This window comes from Carassius gibelio, chromosome B7, assembly GCF_023724105.1.
Source record: "Carassius gibelio isolate Cgi1373 ecotype wild population from Czech Republic chromosome B7, carGib1.2-hapl.c, whole genome shotgun sequence".
Taxonomy (NCBI): domain Eukaryota; kingdom Metazoa; phylum Chordata; class Actinopteri; order Cypriniformes; family Cyprinidae; genus Carassius; species Carassius gibelio.
In genome coordinates this window covers 12,459,883-12,484,161 of record NC_068402.1, presented here as the reverse complement: position 1 = coordinate 12,484,161, position 24,279 = coordinate 12,459,883, and the positions used below count along the sequence as shown (strand labels likewise).

Below are 24,279 nucleotides of genomic sequence, written 5' to 3'. Positions count from 1 at the left end.
TGTAGCTGTTTAGCACCTTCAAATTATCACCTTCCATTGTACCTGAGCAGTCTACCCATCTATGAACAATCACCTGAGACAGAAGGAATGAAAGTTGTCTCTCAGTAGTAGGAGTAGTAATATTAACAAAAAAAAGAATAATAATTAATTAAATGTAATATATATATTATTGGTAATCTATTTCACTGATAATTATTAACTGATTTATAAGTAAATAAACAAATTATGGTTTAGAACAGTAGAAATAAAAACACAACAGTTCATTAAAATTACATAATGATAATAATATAATATAATAAAAATATTATAAAATATAATAAAAATAAAAATAATTTTAAAAAGTCATTATAAATAATAGGTAAATAAAATAATAATAGTTAATACAAATAATAAAAATAGTTATCATCATCATCATTACCATCATTACAGAAACAAATAAGAATTAAACTGTAATTTAATGGACAGGAGTGTAGCACACAGTACTACTAAGACACTCTAATCCAAACAAGTAAACAAATAAATTAATAGAATTATTGTTTGTAATAACAGCATTGAAAATAACCAGAATAGAAATAAACACACTATATTACTATTATTATTATTCAATGAAGAGGAAGACATAAATAATAAAATCTAATTTAATGATAATGATTTAATGATTGCACATTTATAGATAGTGATGCTAAGACACCTCTAAATTTGTGAAAAATCCTTCAAAACACTGTTTAAATTGTAGTCAATAAATGTTAACCTCACAACCCTTCCACACATCACTCACTCCTTCACCGTCTTTCCACTGTTGCTCCGCTCCATTTAAAATACAACACACAGCCAATTTACAAGAACACCAATTCGGTATTTTCTAAAAGTGCATTCTAGACATCAAGCAAAACCTGAGTAAGAATTTAGCAAATAAAATAAAGAGAACTGTAAAAGGAAAAATCCCTTTTTTCAAACACCCTGCCACTGTACCCACTGTGAGTGTGAGATGTGTGTGTGAATGAGTGTGTATCAGGTGTGTACACTCACATACTGTCCCCCTCAGCCTGTTTGGCCGCTCCTGTCCTTCTCTGTTCTTCACACACCACTTCAGAGCTGGATGGCATAACACTTCCTCAAATTCTGATACACACAAACACACACCAAAACACTCGAGCACAGACAGGCCGTTCGTCCCAGCCACAGCACGTCTTGTCAGAACACATCCGACGCCACGCTGAACGAAGTACACTCACACACACACGAACGGAGCCACCGGCAGAGCAGCTGTTAAGCTCCTCCGCTCATGCACACACACACACACAGCGTCTCCCTCGCACGCGTGTCTCTTTCAGTCCCAGTGCGGCCGGAGATGATTCTTAGACGCAAGGAAAGCAGCTCGCCGTCTCTCTCCGTCCCTCACTCAGGGCCTTACGGGGCGGCAGTTCCCAAAGTGCCGGGTGTCAGTGCTGCAGTTAAGCAAACTTTACAGCCAGTGAAGCCATCAAGCAACACAGCCTATTTGCAGAGCAACAGTGGAGCTTTGTGGTTTCCCTCACAGTTGACAGTAAGTTATGAGCCCTTTGTGAGTGCAGGGGAAGGAAAACAGAGATCGGAATTTGGCAGGAAAATATAATACAGAATTCTCCTGTCTGTGGAACCTGGACTTTCTGTTTCTTTCTCTCTCTCTCTCTCTTCCTCTTACTCTTTCTGTCCCTCTCAATTTTTTTTTTTTTTTTTTTTGTGTGTGGAAACAATCAAGCATTGTTGGGGGGAAGAAAAGCAACTCTGACAGATGAAATATAGTGGGGGCCCCTTTTTGGAAAAACAGTAAACAAAGCACCATTCAGGGACAGGTCATGTCATTTATAAAGATACTTTTCTTCAGAGCGGCCGACTTTAAAGCAAAGGAGTCAACAAATCGAGTGTAAAATCTCCCACAGTCCACTGTGACGAGGACAGAAGACAGAGAGACTGAAGTGAGAATGCTAAAGATAGAGGGAGGAAGGGGGCTGTATTTTGCTTAATTTTACAATAAACATATTAGGCAAGATGGAGGAGTGATAGACAGGCAAAAAAAAGTTTAAAATTGGGGGTTGGGGGAGGGCACAAAAGTGACTAGCCAAAAAAACTTTTTTTTCAGACTAGCCAAAAACGGGGACAATGGCTAATTATGAGGGAGTAATTTTGCCGCCAGAGGACTGGAGAGAATGAATGGACACATGAAAGGCTGAGGGCTATTCAAGACAGTGTCAGCGAGAACTGTATGACTACAGTCTTGAGCCTGGAGCTCATGAGGTCATCATTGGCACCCGGTGCCCAGAAAAACTTGGGCTAGTACAACTGTCGTTTGGACATCTGGAATGCCGGCGCACAGTGCCCTGCTTTCTCCAGCCACTGTCCCCCTAATTCCTTTCTTTTCCAAAAATAGGAAGCTTTTTTTTTTCTCTTTTTCGCCAGTCGCTAGTCAACCAAATTGGAAAATTTGCTACTTCTAATGAAAAGAAACCATGTTTTGTTCCCTTTCATTCTCATTTTATAAATAGGATTTTTTTTGGAAGGAAGAAAATTAAGGAAATACCTGGATGCTTTTTGCGGTGGATGCTTTCTGATGCTTTTTCAGTTCACTAGTCTCCAAGTTTTTATTTTATTTTTTGTATCCTAAACTGCCCTTTTCATGCGTTCTCTGTCCTCTTTACAGTGTTCTCTCTTCTCTCTAGTGTCCTCACCTTTTTTTTATAACAAAAAATAATTATGAAATGTATTATTTTTTCACTGACATTACACATGTAAAGAAAGACAGGAAGACAGGATCAGGGAGTAACGGGAGTGGATGCCAAAAAGGCCACAATTCATGCGACACGTCATTTGGAAAAATCAAAACGGGGCAGTACGTTCGCTCCACCCAGATGAGGCCATGTAAAGATGCCTGACAAATCGCAAGGGTCAGCCAGGACACATCTTGAAGATCTATGATTAAGCCTTATTATGTTGGGCCTAGTGACACTGATTGCCGATTTAAACCTCTGCAACTAATTTATTCGCCCCGTTCAATGGAAAGCATGGGCAACAGTGTGTGGCCGTGGTGACAGGTCAGATGAAGGAGGCTGAATAAAAGCTCCTGCTAAACGAACGGCTGGCACTCTGGCATGTCTGTCAGGAGGTGGTTAGAAGTTCCCCACATGATTGACAGCTGATACAAAAATAAGAAAGAGAGAGAGAACAGAGAGGGTGAGAGGGAGAGTCCATCCATCGATCTGTGTAATTGCCACGAAAATCTGAGTCAGAGAGTACATGAAGGGTTGATGTTTTAGCAATGCTAAGATGGAGAGGCACAGGGAAAAAGCGGTAGAGTGAATACGAAACACACTGAACCACGGCCTAATAAAACCAGGGGCTGACAAGCATGGTTGAACAGAAAAATGTGCCGTAGATTTGTACCCAGGCCAGAAAATCTTGCACATTACTGGATTAGCCACTGACTGATACAGAAAACGTCTCATCCGTCTGCTATTAAACCATGTGTCTGACCAGCTCACATGCTCACATTTCAGATAAAATAGCACAGTAGTGTCTTAAAAATGTTCTCAACAAGCTGGAAAAATATCTGACTGCAGTCTTGCAAAAAAAAAAAAAAAAGTCTGACGGGCTTCCTCAACCAGTTGTAAGTAGCATTGCAACGGTCTGCTCCATTCGGTAACACGATCCACACAGCAGCCGCAAGCAGTTAGAACTTAAGTGTAGTCATGTTGACTAACACCTTCGTCTCTCTTTCTTTCCTTCTTTCCGCCCCGCTCTCCTTTTCCTGGCAGGAGCAGACGCATGCATCATGACAGGCTTTCAGAATGAAATCATTATCTAAATTGCTTTCTTTTAAAAAACCGCAAGTGTGTGACAGGGGTGGTGTGTATCTGTCTCTGGCTGCTGTCCATTGCTTTTGGGTTTCGGGCTCTGTCTCTGTTGTGGTTCGCCGTCGCCACAGCCATCCTGCTCCATGCGGCGGGGACCAGGCTCTGTGACTCGCCTGGGCCCCTGTATGAAATAATCAAGTAATCTCAGCCCTGCTCCCCGAATTCACAAACCGTGCTTGCCAGCAGCACAAAGAGTCCTTTTGTGCTCCTGAATGTGTGTGTGTGTGTTCTCAATACTGACTTTATGGATCATCATCACTGAATCAATCAAAAACATATTAAACAAATACACATTTTGAGCTGGGCCATTCAGCAAAGGATTTGTGGGAAGAGTGAGTGAGCAGTGAGCAAATTAACACCACTTCTGTTTGCCATCGACGCAAAGAGCAACTCAGAATGCTAACGTATTTATGAGCAAGAACGCAGACGAGCACAATGCGCTTTTTGGTCAGAAAGAGGCTGCGAGAAAGAGAAAATTGAAAGCAAACTATAAAACAAAAGAAAATGTCCATGTGCCCTCTGACAGTGAGGAGGTGAATAACCGTGGTCAGAAAAAGAGACCGTCACATCCAGTCCTTGGTAACATTGTATCTGGCACAGAGAGATTTGAATAAGCAATGCAAACAGAGGGAAAGTAAATAGGTAGCGAAGGCCGGACAAATATTTGATAAGTGGATAAGTATTGTGGGACGTGTGGCACAGGTCTTCCCTCCCCTCCTCCCCTTTGTCCCTCTCCGTTTCTGTGTGCGAGGCAGCAGATGTGTCTTTCACATCCTGCGGAGTGTGCAACCAATCCACAAACAATAGCTAGCCACCGACAAAGGTCATCTTTCGCAATCCATGCATTATCAGAAGCTGGAAAACAGCGAGCACGCAGCTAGCCCGTGCTCTGCACACGTCGTGTGGCACCCTGGCTGTGTCTGTGTGTGTGTTTTAACCCTTCACTACAATGCTACTTGAGCCTTCTTAATAAGCCAATTACACAAGTTTAAGCCACCTCTTTGACCTCAAGTTAAACTAACAGTTGGTGTAAACAAGTGAAATCCTATTAACCTAATAATATACATGGAAGCAGGCGGCAGCGGCCAGCAGTTCAGGCGCTAAAGCCTCTCTACAGAGCCTTAACTGCAGCGAGTTTGGTCCACTGGAGCAACAGTGGCCATGAGCTTTGTGCTCCCAAACAGGGTCATAAGTTAATCCGCAGTGGTTATTAGAGTACTTGTCAGAATGGATGTGCTAATTTAGCTAGCCTGTATTAAGCCTCTCTACTTAGACGCCTAAAAACAAACACGTCCTCTGTCATTACATTAATTCACATTTAAGACTGGAAACTTGTGAAATGAACACTAATTAGAGTCTAAATAGACCCCATAAGCCAGCAGTTACAAAGAAACAGAGCAAGTGCCTTTCCTCTCACTAGCGCTGCGGCTAACAATCTAGCATTGTTTTTGATGAGCTTGTTTCATTTACTGTGGCGGCAATTCACTTTCTAATTCACTTGTTCCTCTTATGATCACTGAGGAAATAATACAAACTTGGGGATTTATTTTTTATGAATCCAACTTCTAAGTGTATCCTCTTGAAATCAAGAGCTGCATTATTCATAAAAGTGCTGCATTTTAAAGGCGACAAATAACACGTTTTATGTGGTGTTATGAAAGCATAATGCCGGCAGATGCTCCTTCGGTTTTGTTCTGATGTCACCTCCACAGCAAACGGAGACAGATTTAGGGTAAATATTTAACAGTGGGCCATTTAGCCAGAAACAATTTAAGCTTGCAGAGAGTGTGTGTATGTGTACTTCTGTGAGTGTATGTGTCAGAAAATGTTCCGACGAGTCATTTCTGGAGAGATGATAAATAAGTGAGATTCACAGTACTGTATAGATGCCTCACACACTGTATTGTCTCTTTCTAGTATGATTGTGTGTACGGTTTTAGCTCATTTGACTATATTGTTGTGGTGCTTGAGGCATACATGTATTCAAAACACTGTAACTGCTTTTTGAGGCAACCGCTACCCTCGAGTTGAGGTTCATCATGCGGTTGTGTGTTTGACTGTTTCTACATGTTAGTGTTGTGGCAGTCCAGGAGTCTGAAGAAACAATTAATTGTAAAATGATTATTCTGTCATCATTTACTCACCATCATGTAATGTAGGAGTTTCTTTCTTCCGTGAAACACAAAATAGAACGTTAAGTTCCAAAAAGGTCAAAACGTAACAAAGTAATCCATATTATATTCAAAGTCTTCAGATGACATACATTACTGTTTACATTTTTTTTATACTTTAATCCAGCAACGTTAAAAGTTGATTTATTTATATTAAAAAAAAACATTTAAACAATCTTAAAACCGCTATTTTATTATTTTTACAATGGATTGGTGTAAGGAAAATATATGATTTTTGAGTTGTTATACACTGAAAGTATTCATATACAGACAGATACAGTAGATGGAAAGACAAATATATTTATAAAATTTTATAAATTAGTGAATTTTAACTGTCACAGTATGGAAAGAAAAGTGTGAACATATTTCAAAACATCTTTTGTGTTCCACAGCAGAAAAAAAAAGGAATGCAATAATAAACTGTCATTTCATGAACTACCCCTTCAGCATACTAGTAGCTCAAGCTGACTGTGACTGACAGGTTAGGTAATTTAATGCTACCACTTCACTGGGTCTTCCACTTTTAAAACACTGAGTATCTCTTGGCCAGTTAGTGAGCATCTGTCTGTCTCTGGGTCTCTGTGTAATGTGGTATGTCACATTATGAGCTCGGGAGTCAAGTGTAGATTACAGCACTCTGTAGCACCCTTGCTATTAAACTGTTGGGAGAGCAGCTTGACATACGCAGGGTGAGAGGAGGTGTGTTTGTGTGTGTGTGAGGGAATATGTAGTGGACCCAGAGGCCAAGGTTTAGAGACAATGTTCAAGCACTTATTTTACAAATTCCCTCTATCTCTAACCGTGACATCCTTCTTCATCTGACTACCACCTATTAGGCTCAGGGTTTCCATCGCGGTTCCTTTATAAAAAAGGCCTGTCTGAGACAGTTGGGGAAAATACATCATGCTGAGCAATTCATAACCTCACAGCAGAGAACTCATTGTGTATTTACAGCAAAACCACTGGTTCACAATGCTTCATCAGCTGACCTGGCCAGAAAGCGAGCTGTAAAACTTCATCTTATAGTACACACACACACACAGGCGTACGCTCAGGGAATAAAACAAAGGCACCATAACGGGACCGCATAGGTCTTAATTGAGTTCGCCCCTTTCAAGCGTGCTATTATTTCCGGCTAATGGCATCCACTGGCCCTCTCTCATTACTTGAGTGGGTCTTGAACAAGCCTCTCGTTTGATACAGTTAGAGTTAATGCACTATGAACAGATACACTGCTAGTCATCAGCGATCTGCATATTCAATAACTTCCGTAATTACAGCCGCAATTCATCAGATCCAATCTGATTGCAGAGGGGAAGAGAGAGAGCGAGAGAGAGTGAGGTTTGATTCCTGGAGGACACAATCTAATCACAAAACTAACATGATAATTGAAATCTAAATTGAAAGGGTTGGTGAGCCATGCACAACTGTGTCGAGCGGAAGTATTTGTGCCTTGAAAGCAGAAGAGAGGAATAAAAGATGCTGATGGAGGGAAAGAGAGAGAGAGAGGGAAGAATGAAATGGCTGGAAGACAAGCTCAAGGATGAGTGAGTCATCACAGGCAGTTTTCTTAAGACTCATTGTGTTGGACGATGTAATGGCCAATCATGAATCGTTTGGCATGTCACAACATATTATTGTGAGCCAAAAACAGTATCGATGTGAACGGAACATCTGAGGCAAACACATGTGTAAGTATGTCTACTTTAGAAGATCAAGGGTTAAGTAAAAAATTGTGTAATTAGAAAGTATATTTATATAGTGCACTTAAAACATTTGAGTTCATTTCAGAGAATAAATATTAAAATAAATATATGTTGTTGGATCTAATATTACATGTTAAATTAAAATGTAATGTGCGTGTGGAAAAATGGAATACAGTTTCATAATTAAGAAAGTATGTCGAAAAAGCAGGGAAAATATTAGTAAAAGGTCCATTGTCAAAACATCTGTATTCCAGGGTTTTCCAAAGCAAACTGATTCTCTCAAATGAAAGATAATCATATAAAAAGTCCATTCAGATTTAGCTGAGTCAGGCTAGGTACATGATTTGCAAATCATGATCTGATGAGTCAGAAACATCCAGGCAGAAAACAAGAGGTTCACACACAATTGTTTTGCAGGTGGGTGGAGGGGTTAATCATGTGTTCTGATCATTTCCTTTGCTATCCCTCTTTCAACCGTCGTCATGCAAAGCAGAGAGCTTTACAATCTCTCCCATCTGCTGGGCTCCTCCTCAGCCCTTAATAACAGTTACTCAGTAATGCCAAATTCATTAACCTGTGCTGCTGTTACAGTGGCCCTGACCATAAATTAGGTTAATGTGAGCGGACATATTCCACTGCTAATAGTGGATATAAAATTAAAGAGGGACATGGAGAGACGGAGATTGTAGATCATAAACATATTGTCCCTGACAAAAAGCCCTAATGGCTCTTTATTCGCTTTAACTGCATGACAAATGTTTTTTTGAAGGACGGACAAGTGGCTAAAAAAATGACTGTGCAAATATTGTGATACTAAGAAATTTATATGAAATATATATTTTTTATATTTAAAAATAATTATTATTTATTGTTTATTAAATAATTTATTTGCGCTTCAGTATAAGCCTCACTAGGCTTTTTAACTTTAAAGAAAAAAGTAATATGATATGAATGCATTTAAAATCTGATGTCAAGTCTGTGTCAAATCTGATAAACTAGTACAATTGTGGAATGTCAGAATAATATTATTAGTGGATACGCGCCTATTTATGTTGGACACTTACTATAAATATAGACAGAGGAAGAAAAAAGTTAAGTCCAGGCAGGAAAACTGCTAAAGCCGTGGTTATCAGGCAAACAAAGTGCCAGGAACAAACAGAGCCGTGCAGAAACCTGCTCCCTCCCTCCCTCCGTCTCTACACCGCTGCAATGGGAATAGCGATGGGAATGACTGGAGGCCGTCCAAACAACATCTGACAGCTCCTTCTAATTGGAGATTCAAGGCGTAAATCTAGTCAGTGTTTATTCAGAGTCAGTTAGGAACAAGTAGGTTTTGGCCGTGCAGCACTTTTGTTCCTGCTTGCTAAACTGCATCACTTCCCTCTGCTCCTCCCTTTCCATCTCCTTTCAAGAAGCGTCGAGAGGAGCCAATCTGCAGGTCCTGCACCCGTGACGGCGCCGAGCAAACGTGACACCCAAAACAAACTGCCATTGTTCGGGGGGACACCGACCTTTGCTGTCCTCGTCTTACGTGACGACCTCTCGTCTCCGCTATCCTCCCCTGGTCTTACCAAACAACTTTTACCAAAGAGCCTATTAGGCCAGAATTCCACTTTGTTGTTAAAAAGCGTCTTGTCCTTTCAGAGCGCTAGCTCTTTCGCTTCTATTTTTCAATCAAAGGTGGTGGAGGAACACAAGTCCATTGTTCGTCTCGCAGATGGAAGCTGGAGTTACTACGGCAACAGCTCTAATCCCTCTTTTTACCACCTTTCTTTATATTATTGGCCCATCAAGTGGTACCTTTTAACTCAGGAGCTGGAGGGGCCAGCGGCGACGCTCCCTCTGTCTAATTAGCTGTGATTCTTGCGGCACAGTTCATGATGAGCTAATCGAACATTTGCAAAATAATGACATACCGGGAGCAGCTATTCCTTCTCCTGAGGCCCTGCTATAAGAATAACAATAATGATTCTATTATGGAAGAGCGGACTTTAAAACGCCGCTCGGCCACCACAACAGAGAAGGTAATTGTGCTGGTGTTGTCCACACAATCAACAAGCTATTGTTGGCGACTTGAAAAATAAAGGAGCAGAGAATGGGTGCCACAGTGATTGGTCTGCTCTGCCATGCGGGGCCCATGCTGAATTGTCTGGCAAAGAAGGTCCTTGATAGAACGCAAAAAAAAAGGTTTGGATGAAGACAGCTGTCTGGCTTTTATCTTTTTTTGTGTGTGTGTCTGGGCCTCTTTCTCTCACCGCTTAAATAAGCACCAATCCGCATTAGACCGCTGCTATTCATATAGTGAATGGGGCTGGGCCACAGAAGAACATCTTTTGGGCGTGGGAGGCTTAGGAAGCCTCTATGTGCTAGACCCATGAAGATCTGAGCCCGTTTACTCAGAATTATCTCTGTGTAGCTTGGTTTCAATAAAAAATGACCCTGCCATACTGCTTCTATATACTATATTAAAGCAACGCACGTGCCCAGGTTGAAACTTTCCAGCTCAGCTGTCACTAAAATAAGGCTCATAAGCCAAACGCAAACATGTCAATGAAGTGACTGATAGCTATAAACAAAATAACTAACCATAGAGAATAATATCAATTAATCATCAGCATGCATGGCAAATGAGCGACAGTCCAGAAGTGCTGGAATCCGATTAAATCACAGCACATTAAAAACTTAAGAGATTTTTTTTTTTTGGCTTTTTTTTTCTCCATCATTCAAATCTAGGTCAGTGTGGGACTAAAAGTTTGGGCAAAATCTGAAATGAGTTTTTGAGAGCGATGAAGGCAGTTAGTCATTTGAATCCTCATGTGCTGACTGGTGTGAGAACGGCTCTTTGTTCAGGCGAGCAGAGGCCGAGGGGAGAGGGAATGCTAAGTGGGCCCCCTTTGCCTAGTCAACCTTCAGTGTGCTTCATTTATCTTCATCTTGTTAGAGTAAATTAATTAACAATCTAGCTGTTACACACTTTCTCCTTTCATTACATCAAATAATGGCAGCGATGGAGGAGGAGGTCCTCTCCTCTGGGATTAAGCTGGAACTGCTGGAGACATCTCTCTCTCTTACACTTTTCCTCACTTTGTTTCTCCCTCCCTCACTCTTTCTATAACCCAACCTTAAGCCAAACTTCCCAGTTATCAATTCTTTGATATGATCAAACAACAAGAAAAAAGTCACTGTGCATTTTGCATATCAATTAAAATGAATCATTTGATTGTACTTTTAAAAATTAATCTCCAAAAGAAAACCGAGCCTTAACTGTGTACTGTTTTGTGAATGAAAAGACTCACACACACACACACACACACACATACATATACATATATATATATATATATATATATATATATATGTAGATGCACATATATATATATATATATATATATATGTGTGTGTGTATCAGCACCTGACTGAATTCATTAAAATTTTCAAGATGACTATATTAAACGCATTTGAATAAGGATTGGTTTGGAGAGTCTCACTCTGACTATTGGTATAGTACACATTATTACAAACTAGAGACCATTACTAGAAAGTTATTTTCTGTTCTTAGTTTTCATGCTATAACACAAAAATGCATTGTGTTTGAGTGATTTTGCATGCATTTAATGCATTTATGCTTTTTACTGTATGCATTTATTTAAGTTTAATCATGTGATCACTCCGAAAAAGAATGAAGGGAAAACATATCCATTTAGGTGAACTTAAAAGGGAGTGATCTATATTTCAGCACATTTCCTTGTTAAAGGTATGAACATCTTGGAGGATTAGAGAGGAAGTGATAAGGTGTCTCTGACCTGTCTCAAACTACTGCCCCTTACCTCCCCTCTATATTTAGTTATCCTCCTGCAACAGGTGGCTGCAGTCAAACACAATCCTCCATTCTGTACATTACAGGACGAAGGCAGGCAGATATAAACATTGTGCTGACAATAATCCAGCATGCTCTACCAGATCCTGCTGCCAACGGCAATATAAGTGGGTCACATGTCTGCCAACATATTCATCAGCTGCACGAATGCCCGAATGACAACAGAAAAATATTACAATAAAATATTTTGAAGTTTCTTCACAGATTATCTAACTGGAGTAAATCAAAGTATTTATGCTTTGCTTCCACAGACTGTCTTGTGATCACTCACAAAAAAACTCTTGTAAGGGGTCAAATCCTGCAGCCGTTTAATGTGGATATGCAGAAGGATCAGAGATAGTCTATTCTACTCCTTTAGGTTCATTTAGTGCAAGTTAGCTTCAAATGACTTAAGTGGAGATGTGACTAACTAAAAATTAGGATTTTGATTTCCTTTGAAACAAATTTCATTTAGAAATTGCTAATAAATTTCACAAATACTACAAGAAGTAAAACATTAAATTAAACATGAAATTTACAAGAACTAAAATATTTTCTGGTAAAACATTTCAAAAAATCTATTGGACTGTACTGCATATACAATAAAAAAAACAATATTCAGTAGGATGTAAGAAAATACAGTGGCTTATTTTAAGTCAAGTCTTAAGCTTAGGTTACACTTTATTTTAAGTTGTTCTTGTTACAGTGTAATTATACATTTACGTACTGAGTAATATCAATTACAGCTGCCTAACTACATGAACTTACTATATGGGTAGGGTTAGGAATGGGGTTTGGTTTAGGGTTACTTGCATGTAATTATGAATAATTTATATAGGTCTAACTGGCGTAGATGGCTGTCAGAACCACGTTTGAGGTGAATGGGTGAAATATTGATTTTATTTTACATAGTTGCAGTGTTGCAGTCAGACCAGTTCATAGGTGTGTGTGTGTGTTTACAAGTGTGTGTCTGTGCGTGTGAGAGCTGGTATGCTGATTTTGCACTCTAGATGTTTTAGCGTTTCACCTCTTTATTGCTTAGGATTTTTTTCTGCATTGTGGGGGATTTGTGGATTGTGGTTGTAGATGTACACAATTTTCTGTATTTTAGATTATTTCCCCATTTCCCATTCATTTCCTATGGTTGGTCATTTTTGACCAAAGACCTACAATTTGAAGTTATGATTTTTAAAAATTTAAAAATTAAAATTCTCCGCTCAGAAATGACTGAAGAACGCACAAGGATTAAATCTGAAATTCAAATGAATAGCTATTAAAATTAATTTATAGCTATTAAAAACTGAAAATAAATATCAATAATTACTAAATAGCATTCATTCATTTGACCGTATTCTGACCGCTTGGAAAGAAAATTAAAAACATTATTACAAATGACCTTTCAAAAAAGAAATCAAAGGGGATTCATTAGCTTTAGCAAATTTTGGCTGACAGCAGCTTTGAAAGGCAGATGTTGCTGCTGCTGTTTTTAATGAGAGATCACTAATTAGGGTTGCTAGCAATTCAAGTGTGAGGAAGGTGCTTTGCACGGAGAGAAAACAGCCAATGGCTAACACACTTGCTGTTATTTACTTCCTCTCTGCAATGACACACAGCACAAATTCTTAATTAGGATCACAGGAAGGGGATGGGGTAACGGCGTCCTTACTCGTTTAGACTGCAGTTATAACACAAACACACAAAACAGGAAACGGTGAGAATCACAAATCAAGCACTGCCCCATTTGCGACCCGACCGATCAGTGAGCTGGGACTGAGGGAAAGGTGACAGACATGTGCATGCAGTATGGGGGAGAGAAACCTGTCTATCACTCACTGACTGACAGGGGCTGGGATGGGCAGCACAGGGTGTATGAAGGGAAGAAAGTCTGATTATCTGCAAGACAGGTAGTGTGGAGAAGTTGCACTACAGAGTTAAAACTTGCATACATACACACAAACAAACACAGACGGAGACAACACATCTTTCCACAAGTTGGCTAATGCTATGTGGTGTGACATCAGAGCTGTGAAAGGACAGATGAATTCAGCCCGCCGGACCCCCTGTGGCAACGACAGAAAAACTAAAGCAACTAACCTCAGTAAAAAGCTGCTACGCAGAAAGCCCTCCATGTTCAGCATTTGGGTTCTGTAGCAGGAGAAATACACAGAGAGCCATTGTAACTGAGCGAGCACAAGTTAGCATGGCAACTTTAAAACAATAACAGAGGGGAGAAAACAGACAAAACCACCAACACATCCTCGACTGTCCCTGAAACATTTTTATCTTCCAAAGCAAACACAAGAACAAAGATGTAACACTCCCCACAGCTCCACTAATAGCTTTTCAACCGTCTTTTCAGAGGAAAAGACATTTGTCATTAGCGTACATGGTTTTCCCGTCCCGTTGTTGATGATATGTTATCGTATGACAGTGGTTCCTGGGCGCTGCTCCTCCCAAAGCAGCATGTGGTGGTCCAGCTGTGGACCATGTGTGGCGGGGCCGCGGCAGCTTCTAGGAGCTGGACCACAGGGGCCCACACCGGGCCAACGCTGGGCCGCGCACCCACGGGGAGGCGGGAGGATGTGGTCATGATATCACCACGTGCAGAGGCTGCTCTAAAAGTCTAATGCCGCAAATTTGGGAGCGCATGTTTGGAAATTGTCTCCAAAGGGTTTCCATTAGTCTCAGTTTTTGGTCTTTACAAGACATACATACATATATGACTTCTAAAGATCAAGTGTCTGTTTACATGGTAAAATAAACTAATGGGCAAAAGACAATTTAAATAATGTAATGAAAAACAGAACACTTCAATAATAAAAAGATTGTGTTTTATCTTTACAATTTTTTTTACTGTAAAATTAAATGTCATGTACTAGAAAGAGAAGGAATAAATAAAGAGAAAGAAAAGAGATGAAGAGATGAGAAAGATAACTATTTATTCATTTATTATTATTTAAGATTAAGTCAAGTAGCGTCGAAAGAGATGATTTTTCAGCTTGAAAATTGTCAGGGATTCAGCATTCTGGATAGGGATGGGAAAATCATTCACCAGCCAGGAATGGTGAATGAGAATGTTCTGGAAAGTGATTTTGAGCCTCTCTGTGATGGTACCACAGGGCGTCGCTCACTAGCGGATCTCAGACTTCTGGAGGGGATGTAGATTCGTAATAGTGAGTGGAAATAGGCGGGTGCTGAGCCTGTGGCTGTTCTATATGCAATTCTAAATGTCTTGAACTTGATGCGAGCTGCAAACGGAAGCAAGTGCAAGGAGATAAAGAGAGGTGTAACATGGGCTCTTTAGGGCTTGTTGAAAACCAGTAATGCCCCTGCTTTCTGAATCATTTGTAGATGTTTCAGACCTATATACATAAATATATATAGTATATGGCATATTTATTTAACTACTGCTTTACATATTTATTTTTTTAGAAACTTAATATTTATTAGTTTAAGCTAAATAAATATAGAGGTGCCAACAATATAAAATATATATTTTCCATCTATTTAAAGCTCAATTAATTACAAACACAAAATTTGTATATTAATTTAATTAATTCAATATTTATATATATATTTATTATATATTCTAAAGTCTTTTTCTAAAGACAATGTGAAGAACATGACGTGGTCTAAAATAAATAGATATATAGCTTTAATTAAATAAATATTTAATTAATTAATTATTTATATAATGAATTGCAATTAATAAAATAATACAATCTACCTCGAATAGACAGTTTGTGTGTGTGTGTGTGTGTGTGTGTGTGTGTGTGTGTAAACATGGCACCCAGTGAAGCTCTACAATATAAATTCCAAATCTGCATTAGGTCCCTTACTTTTGGTCCCGTCTGGAGCTACAACCACAGATGATGCATTTCCAGAGCTGTTTTTTTTTTTTTTATGCAATCCTGCAGAACAGTAATTCATCAAGTGCTGTAACTAATTAGCAATTTCTCTCATGCTCTAACACCCCACTCCCTCTCTCACATCATCATAATCATAAATAAGAGACACATCAGAGTCAAAAGACATCCATTCTTTTGCCTCCTAAATGCTTCTGCTTTCAGTGACATGGCTGTAATTTGCCCCATGCTTCTCTCCTCCCTTCATCCTCTCTCTCTCTCCCTTGCTCTTTCTCGATGGCGAGTTATGCTGCTGTGGACGGGTAGACACAAAGCCACTGAGAGAATGGAAAGAGTGAGATCAGAGAACCCCAAGGACACTGTGCCTTTCAGGCCAGCCAGCACTTAGCGGGCCAGAGGACCCGTAAGACCATCGAGACTTTTCTCACAGTCAGGTGTCTGGGGGCTTTTGGGGGATGGGAAAGGGGTGTTTTCAACCATGGGCGCTCTGCTCACATAATGCCCAAGTGCTACCACAGCAGTGACAACGCGAGAAAACAACAGTAAAAACGCAACAGAGGCAATCAAGCGTGTCTCCTCACCATTCCGAGAGAGTGTTAAAAAACACACACACACACTCTCGCACAACCTCCTCTCACACTCTCTCTCTCCAACTCTTGCTTTTGTTAGGGGGGCAGCTAGAAGACAGCAAAAACACAAGCATGCTCTTTCGCAGAAAGCCCTCTGAGCAAAGAGAGAAGAGAGATTAGATTTAAGTATTGTTTGATTGTCAGGTCTGTTTATTCTGCTTAAAAACATTCTAAATAAAACAGAATGAGGAATATGCTATTTGTATCTAGATTGACTAGTTAGAATACCACTCTATAAACGTCAAGTGAGATCTCTGGCACAATACAGAATAACTTCTTTTTGACCAACATGGTCAAAGACACTTTTCTATTTAGGTTCAATTCTATTCACTTTTAATTCACTTCATGGGTAAATCCCATCAAAATGTGCTCAGGTCTCATTGTACCCCAAAACAAATGAAAAAAATATTATTATTTGTATTATTATCATCATCATCATCATCATTATTATTATTAAATAATTAGTAAATCTCATTTCTGTCTTTTTTGGTATTTATGTGTTATGAAATAATGCCACATTGATTATAAAAAGATGCTTCATTTCTTTAAGCAAAACTAAATGCATAATTAAAATAAAAGTAAAATATTATTACAATTATTAATAGCATTCAATTTATTATTACTATTAATTATTTAAAACTAATTGTTTTATAATTTCCTTTTAATAATTTGAAATAATGGATAATAATTATAAAAGCAAAAAAAAAAACTAGGAGATCACTCTGTGCAGTAATACCTAGTTCTGTCTATTATAAAGGGAGACATTATCACTCAAACGGTAGCATTGAAGTGATTAGTTTCTCTGTGTCTCCCTCAGTTTTCTTACCCTTTGGCTGCTGTGTTACCTCAGCCTTCTCCTGCAGTTGAAAAAATAACTCAGTGCAGAAACTGAGACAACTGGGATCCCTGTGTGAGGACTTAGCTGTGGTTTACAGGCCGAGCCGAGGGAAAAGTGACTGAGCCACACAGTATTGTCTCAGCACATCGAAAAGAAAGAAATAAACAGAGTAAAGCGAGGCTTAAATTTAGAACAGACCATGTTTCAAGGGCAACGGATTGTTGAATGAAAAACAGCGAAGATCAACATCAGCGTTAAAAGTTGAGCTCCATGCGCCTTTTTCTCCGAAGAGCCTGAGACCTGCCAAGAACCGCTTCTGCCCAAGCGAAGTCTCCCACCATCTGTAACAAATGTGCTCTATTAAAACAGTACCATATGGACAACAAGCCCTCACTATTAACACGGCTTCTGTACGGCCCCCCTCGCTAACGCAGTGCACATTTCAAAGTTTCAGTCAAATTGACTGGCTGAATTAATGTAGTGCTATAGAGAGTGGGTGGGCTCGCGCGCGGAGATGGAGATCCCAGCGATGCCGTGACTAAACTTATCCTACATACTAGCACAGAACTGATCTATAGATGTTCTCCAGAGAGCAGGAGGGGAACTGAGAGCCAGACAAATTCATTCAGGACAGGAAAAAACATCTAGCTACATCTTCATTCATAAGAAAAGCCCACAAACCAGATTAACGGCTAAAGTCTTGAGGTTACAAAACTGAATGAAGTACCCAAAACGAATCATTTATTCCATGAAGAAGATGACCACGACTTCCTCTCAGCATGTCAAGATGGCACTGATTAAACCCTGAGGGTGTGGGATGTGTTAATGCGACGCCGTGGCGCTGCAGTGGCGACGCCCCTCCTCAGCGAATCAGAGCGAGGCAGACTCAACGCGACCACACCCACAGACTAGAAAGCTCTTCTATTCTTCAGCGCACATGACGTCATCATTTGGAGCTCTTCATTTGTAACACACACACAAACAGAACACACACCAAATCAATTAGGCATTTGTCGACTTAACTCGACCCAAAGGTTCATTCAGTTTCTGTTTGTTAATTTTTCCCACCACAAGGCCTTGACTACTATCCATAAGTAGTTGGAAAAAGGGGGATATTTTTCCTCAGAATGCAGCTCGCTTACAGGTATTAGAGGACAGCATTTTGTGTTTTTTATTCATTCAATAAACTGTTTATGGACTGGAAACATAGTAATACAAATCAGAAGCTACCGTGACAAACCTGTGCTCTGTCAAAAGGAGTAAAATGAAATGATCACATGTGCCAATAATAATGACCCACAGAGTCATGTGATTTCCCAGTGCTAACCAGAATACACCTGAATGCTCAGTGAAAGAAACTGTGTCGAGGAGAATTGCAATAAGGAAGGTTTAATTGCGGATATAATAGGGAATTTAGCATTTTGTGTCAGCCTAGGCACAAGACAAAAAATGTGTGTGTGTGAGACAGAGAGAGAGTTTTTTGTGGCAAAATAAATAAAGCAATTAATTATTAACACATATTAATAATAATATTATTAATAATATATACAATTATTTACTTTAATATTTATTGATTAGACAAAAAATAGCAATATAATATATAAATATACACAGTAAAATGTATTTTACTTATACATATAACAAATAACATTTGATAAAAATAATAAAAATATTAAAAAGAAAGTTTAATTTTAAATACCTATTGGAACAACTACACATGCACGTATGTGACGAATAAAATCTTGAATGTTGAATGCCTTCCATTGAAAAACAATAATATTTATTAACTCTTTTCTGTAACTCATCTGCTATATTTAGTGCTAGCAACACCTAAATTGTGAGTTCATTTCCCAGGGGAAACTGTTATGTACACCTGTATAAAAGTATCAAAGAAGCATAACAAGTTTAGACAAAAAAGACCAAAACAGATTCTAGAGCAAAGTGAAAACAGGATATTTTGAAGTGACTGATGATGGTCTAATTAAATTAGTATTTCATCTGCTCTCATCTGAGCCACGAGAGAGGTGTGAAAAGGTTTTGACAGTGCTGGGAACGGGAGAAAAAAAAAACCTCTGTCCACAGATCCAAACACGTCTCACGGGTGTCCTCCTGTCACGCGTGTGCACACACCTCCAAACGGCTTCACAAAAGAAGACGTGACAGAGAGGGGCTTGCTCCGCCCCCCACCACAACCCACCGATTAAATAAACTCTTGCTAACAGCACTGGTGTCCCATCCTTTAGTCTCAACCCCCCTCCCCGAGGAGTAGTGAATTAATTTGTGTGAAGCTACCCAACATTAGAAAGGTGTGTTGAAAGGTGTCTGCTCATGTTTCAAATTAAATGCACTGCTGGTCAGCATTAGCACCTAGTTGCCCGTCGAGGCTACGCGCCTGCCTCTGACACGTATCCGAGAGAGAGAGAGAGAGAGAAACTGGATTTGCCTGTTCACACTGGAATAATTAGAACATGTCAGGAAGAATTAATTTCCTCATATTTCAAAAGGATACACAGAAATTACCATGTTATTATATGACAGGGTCCCTGGGAGGATTGTATTAAATTTGATTTCCAGCGCAGCCCACACAACAAATTAAAGTCATAAATAAGATGGAAAGAAGCGGGGCACAGAGCATATGTTTATGGCAATGAGTGAAGCCAGGGGACCAGGAAGAACTATCTTCATTTCATTTTATTTAAATCAGGCCGACACTCTGTGTCTGAATGACAGCGCTTGCTAATGAGGGCTCAGGGTCTCTTTTATATTAGCAAAGAGAAACAGCCACTTAGTGGGTTAGACGCCGTGCACCTTTCCTCTACAACTCAACCAGCTGAGCATCTGCCTCCCCTAATGGACACATTACCGTGTGCCTACAAACTTACAAGGCCTGCAAAAGGTGAGGTCTCTCTTAACTTACATCTGCGCAGCAAATCAATTAAGCTTCGGAAAGCGGTTCCTCGTTTCACAGAGGGGTTTTTTTCTCTCTCTCGCTGTTTTACGCTTCATTTGATGTTTGGGCTAGTTGAAGGAGACAGAACAAAGTTAAACAAGTTAAAACGTAACAATGTTAAACTACTTTCAAGTCCGCCGTTCATTCATTGCGTCTGAGATGTGAAATTCGATAAAGGCCGCTATGTTGTTTAGCAGAAGACGTAGCTCAAATGAAATAAAGAAACTCCAAAATAACGACAGGAATGACTCAAAGTGAATCATATTTTCATCTCTCTGACTCACTAAGCGTTTGGGTGGGCATTGCACTTGTGAATGAAAGCATGTGGGAAGAATCTACCCCAGTATATGCAGCAGAGAAGCAGAAGAGCTAATTATATTCCTACGAGTCAAGTGGTAATCAGATAGCCTCAGATTCATGGGCATGTTTTATGTGTACTGATGACCTCAGCAGTGTCTTCCTTTACAATCTACATGGGCTAAAATAAACAGATTTCTTTAACAAGTCACTCAACTATTCTCATCTAAAAATATCCCCCTAATTACTGGGAGACATATCCGTGCTTTACGTCAAGAAGATACGTCAATGCGATAAACCCAACAATGATATGCGCACTGTCTCTAATAAAGTTTAAGAAGTTGCTGTGAGTCCAAAACATCACAACAAGCCGTCTTTTCAGACATGCTTCATGTAGGTGGCGGGCAAATACAAAATAACTATGTCTTCATATATTTAGCATAATTAGCAGAAAATGTATTAAAACAAAAATGAGTGTGGATAGTTTGCAAATGCAACAAAAATGCATAATACATAGTTTTGTGTTTGTCACCTTTATCATAATTAAGGTTATAAGGAATATTAAATGTTAAGTGTTAATTTTTTTATAATTATTTTTCAATATTTTTATGCATATGTACAACAACAGTTAAATAAACATTTGTAAAAATTCATGTATTTCTTTAATAGGACATTTATAAATGTATTATATTTATTTTTATGATTTACATTTATTTATATAAATGTTGTCATTTATGCATAAAATGCATTATTAACCACAATTATAGTTTTTGTGCTAAATGACTTATTATTGTCAAAGTTTTCCTCTCGTTAAGTGCTTTAAGACTGGGGAAAATGCGCTGTAAATCTTTGATAAGGTGTATTAGCTTATTACAATTGTGCCGAGGCAGTGGAATACAGAAGAGAAGGAAACTCTCTGGAAATGGGCATCATTAGAGCCAAGTGCTCCCCTGGGCCCCACAAACTTTTAAATAATTTGCAAATCAATTAACTGGCAACTCTCAACATAACAAGGATTTCACACCCCAGGGTCAGGGCACATTATCAGCTCCGGAGGATTCATGGCATTTTGGGAGAAAAGTTCATGGTTGCAATCATTAATTCATTTTACAGGACTTTTAGTTATGCATTACTCTGCCCAGCTGTGGAAGCCAGGAGATTAATGACATGTTCCTCAGTGAGTCTATGGCCATGTATAGCTAATAAGAGAATGCCTTTTTACCTTGGTTACTGTCTTAACCATAAGACGATGGTAGACTGCCAAGTTCATATTATGTATAATTCTTCAGAAAATTAGATGAAGCACATCCAGCCATCAAAAGGACAATATATTAAATAAACCTTGGCAGAGGCCACTGTCCCAGTCATGACAGTGTGTTGCTGGGATGTTAGGTCACAGCGGGGTGATTGAAGACCACTGAAAATCTCATGCTCCAGATGATCAATGGTTCTAGGATGAAGTCAGACTGGTCTGCTAGACTACACCAGACGAATGTGGCACAAATAAATAGAGTTTATTTAATGTGAAAAACCCTGTAGATTGAGAGACCACACCTGTATATGTGCAGAAAGATGAGCACCGAGCCAGAATAGGATGTTTTTGGAGTCACCGAACAAAACCTCATGAGAACTAAATACTGCAGCGAGGACCTCAACCATCGCAGATGTCTGAAGACCTTAGGACTTCCTTTAATGAGAATAATTCAATTTCCAACAATTAAATCTTATTCTAAATTCAAATTGATGAAATTTTATGTTCTATCGGGCGGAAAGAAGAGAACGAATAATTTTTTTTCCCCCGATGGGGCTGATGAAATTAAAATGCCGAACCCTTTTGAACAACATCTCTGACAACAATCAAGAAGAGGGTGAGTGGAGAACTGTAGCTAGAGACTGTTGATAGATGGGAAAATAACCACCAAAAGGTTATTCATTTTCATTAGGGGTCCAGGAGAGCTGTTTATTTAATTTTTTTACAGAAAATCACTCCTGGAGACACCGGCCCCACAGAGACATCAACAGCGAGACACACTAAATGCAAAATGAAGGAAGGCTCCAGCAGCTTTATTAGATGAATGGCACACTCTGACAAAGAGTGTATTCTGCCTGTTCAAACAGATGCCGTCGCCTCTTCCTCAGGTGTTTCCAAATGAGTGATTAAACGCCGGGCGCAAGCGAACCACGCGTTCGCCCAAATTACTTACTGCCTCATTTTGTGATTAATTAAACACGCAGATTAAAGTTGCAAAGGAATTTAGATTTATAGGTGTGTTAGGTCTCATAGGTCTGGTAAGCATCAGAGCATTAGAGAAAGAATGTTGGACAGGTTGATTTCTTCTCTTCCTCATATTTAAACAGCGTGCGAACTGTGAAATAAAAAAACACTGGACAAATATAATTTTTTTAACACATATTGATAGCTTTAAAATAATGCATCTCTCGCCGAAAGCTTGGCCTTGGCCTAGCATTTTGCATTTAAATGACTGAAATGTGTTTTGAAATAAAAAAAATTCCTCTCAGATCATCAGTTTGCATAGTTTAAGTTGCTTAAAACTACTTACCGTTTATTTATTTTTTTATTGTATATAAGATTTTGGTCCTGACTAACTTTAAATGGCTATGCTTTAACTTACTACTACTAAAAAAAAAATTCTCAAAGTTTTCTATGCGGAAAGATAAAATGCTGGCCCTTGCTCTAAGTGTTCACTCCAACCCACCCACATACACACACTCGCACCGGTCTAAATGCTGACACGGCGCCAACCTGATGTACAGTACAAGGCTTACACTGTTACCCTCAGTGCTGGAGCGATGCCAGCGTATAGGCCTGATGTTTACTGTTCTAACTCAAGTGGTCCTTTCACCTTCATTCAGCCTAACAATCAGCGTTTCATTCCCTAAATAGAGACCTGACCCTGTGACATATCAATGTTAATATCTGTGTTCATAAGTCCCGGAATGATACAGCTGTTCTGTAGTGGCGGCACAAAACAGATCGTGCAGATCGACAAAAACCACTGCGGAAGTTGACAAAAACTCAGCGAGAGTGGTGTCATAATTGTTCCCAGCATGATTTTCCAATAATATTTCAAGCCTCCATTTATGACTCTTCCCAATAAGAGTTAGAAGCTGGGCAGACAAAAGCTGTAATCACTCCTTGCCCCTTTGTTATTTCTCCATTCAGCTCACCTCACCGATCTGCCTCTCTTTCCTCTGACAGCCATTCAGAGCGGACTTAACACGCCAGCGACACGCACTAAAACCGCAGCTAAAATAAAAAGTGCCTTGCCTGGTGTAATAGAGCATATTGATCTGATCCGAAGACGCTGTTTGACTTGAAATCACGGGGATAAGGCTGCTGCATTAGCGTGGGGCCCTGAACTTTGAGCTAGAATATGCCATTCTCAGTGGCCTAATTATGCAGGGCCAACAGTGGGGCTTTCTGCACACTAATATAACTCTGTCCTGCAACTCATATCGAAGTGACATTTGAAAAAAGATTAATATGAACTTAACTTTCAGGAAGCTTGTTTGCTCAAAATTACAAGGAGCAACACTTTGCCAGATATGATCTTTATTACTATGCGGGAATGAGAAAACTCCCATTTAAGACATATTGTGGAAGAAAACTGCAGCCGTATATTGACTGTTTACTAAGACCCTGTCTGTGTTTCTTTAAAAGGGGCTCTTTCTTCATTGCTGTGAATGCTCTTATTGAGGGCAACTGGCAGCCTGAAAGTACCAATAACATAGCTGGTATTAGCATAAAGAATAGATTCACTCTATACACACAGATTGAAGCGGGTGTTTGTGGGGAATGTAGAGTTAGGTTCTAACAAGCAAATCAGTTTTTGAATGACTACTTTATGCCTTTTAAAAGTACTAAAGAGACTATAATCTACATAAAATCATTAATATATGGCATTTTATATGTGCACATGGGCTCTTCTTCAAGCAATTTTAGTTCCAGGAAAGTGACGCAGAACAAAACAGCACACTCATCATTGTAATCATTTGTGTAAGCCCACCATTTCCTGTGTTGATGAAGCATGTACAGTGGTTTCATGAGTTAAAAA

The 24,279-nt window shown here is 39.3% G+C and overlaps 2 protein-coding genes across 6 annotated transcripts in view; both read right to left on the bottom strand.

The window, feature by feature from the left end:
- LOC127962727 (transcription factor SOX-6) overlaps positions 1 to 2,367 on the bottom strand; it is a 103,652-nt gene extending 101,285 nt beyond the window's left edge. The window contains exon 1 of one of the 5 annotated variants that reach the window (XM_052562394.1): positions 1,030 to 2,367. In XM_052562394.1, coding sequence (XP_052418354.1) covers positions 1,030 to 1,106 — 77 coding nt within the window. In that variant the 5' untranslated portion in view covers positions 1,107 to 2,367. The remainder of the gene's footprint in view (positions 1 to 1,029) is intronic. The other 4 variants (XM_052562390.1, XM_052562391.1, XM_052562392.1 and 1 more) reach the window with 4 other exon arrangements.
- Positions 1 to 24,279, bottom strand: part of plekha7b (pleckstrin homology domain containing, family A member 7b) — a 144,606-nt gene that overhangs the window by 4,523 nt on the left and 115,804 nt on the right. The window lies entirely within an intron of this gene.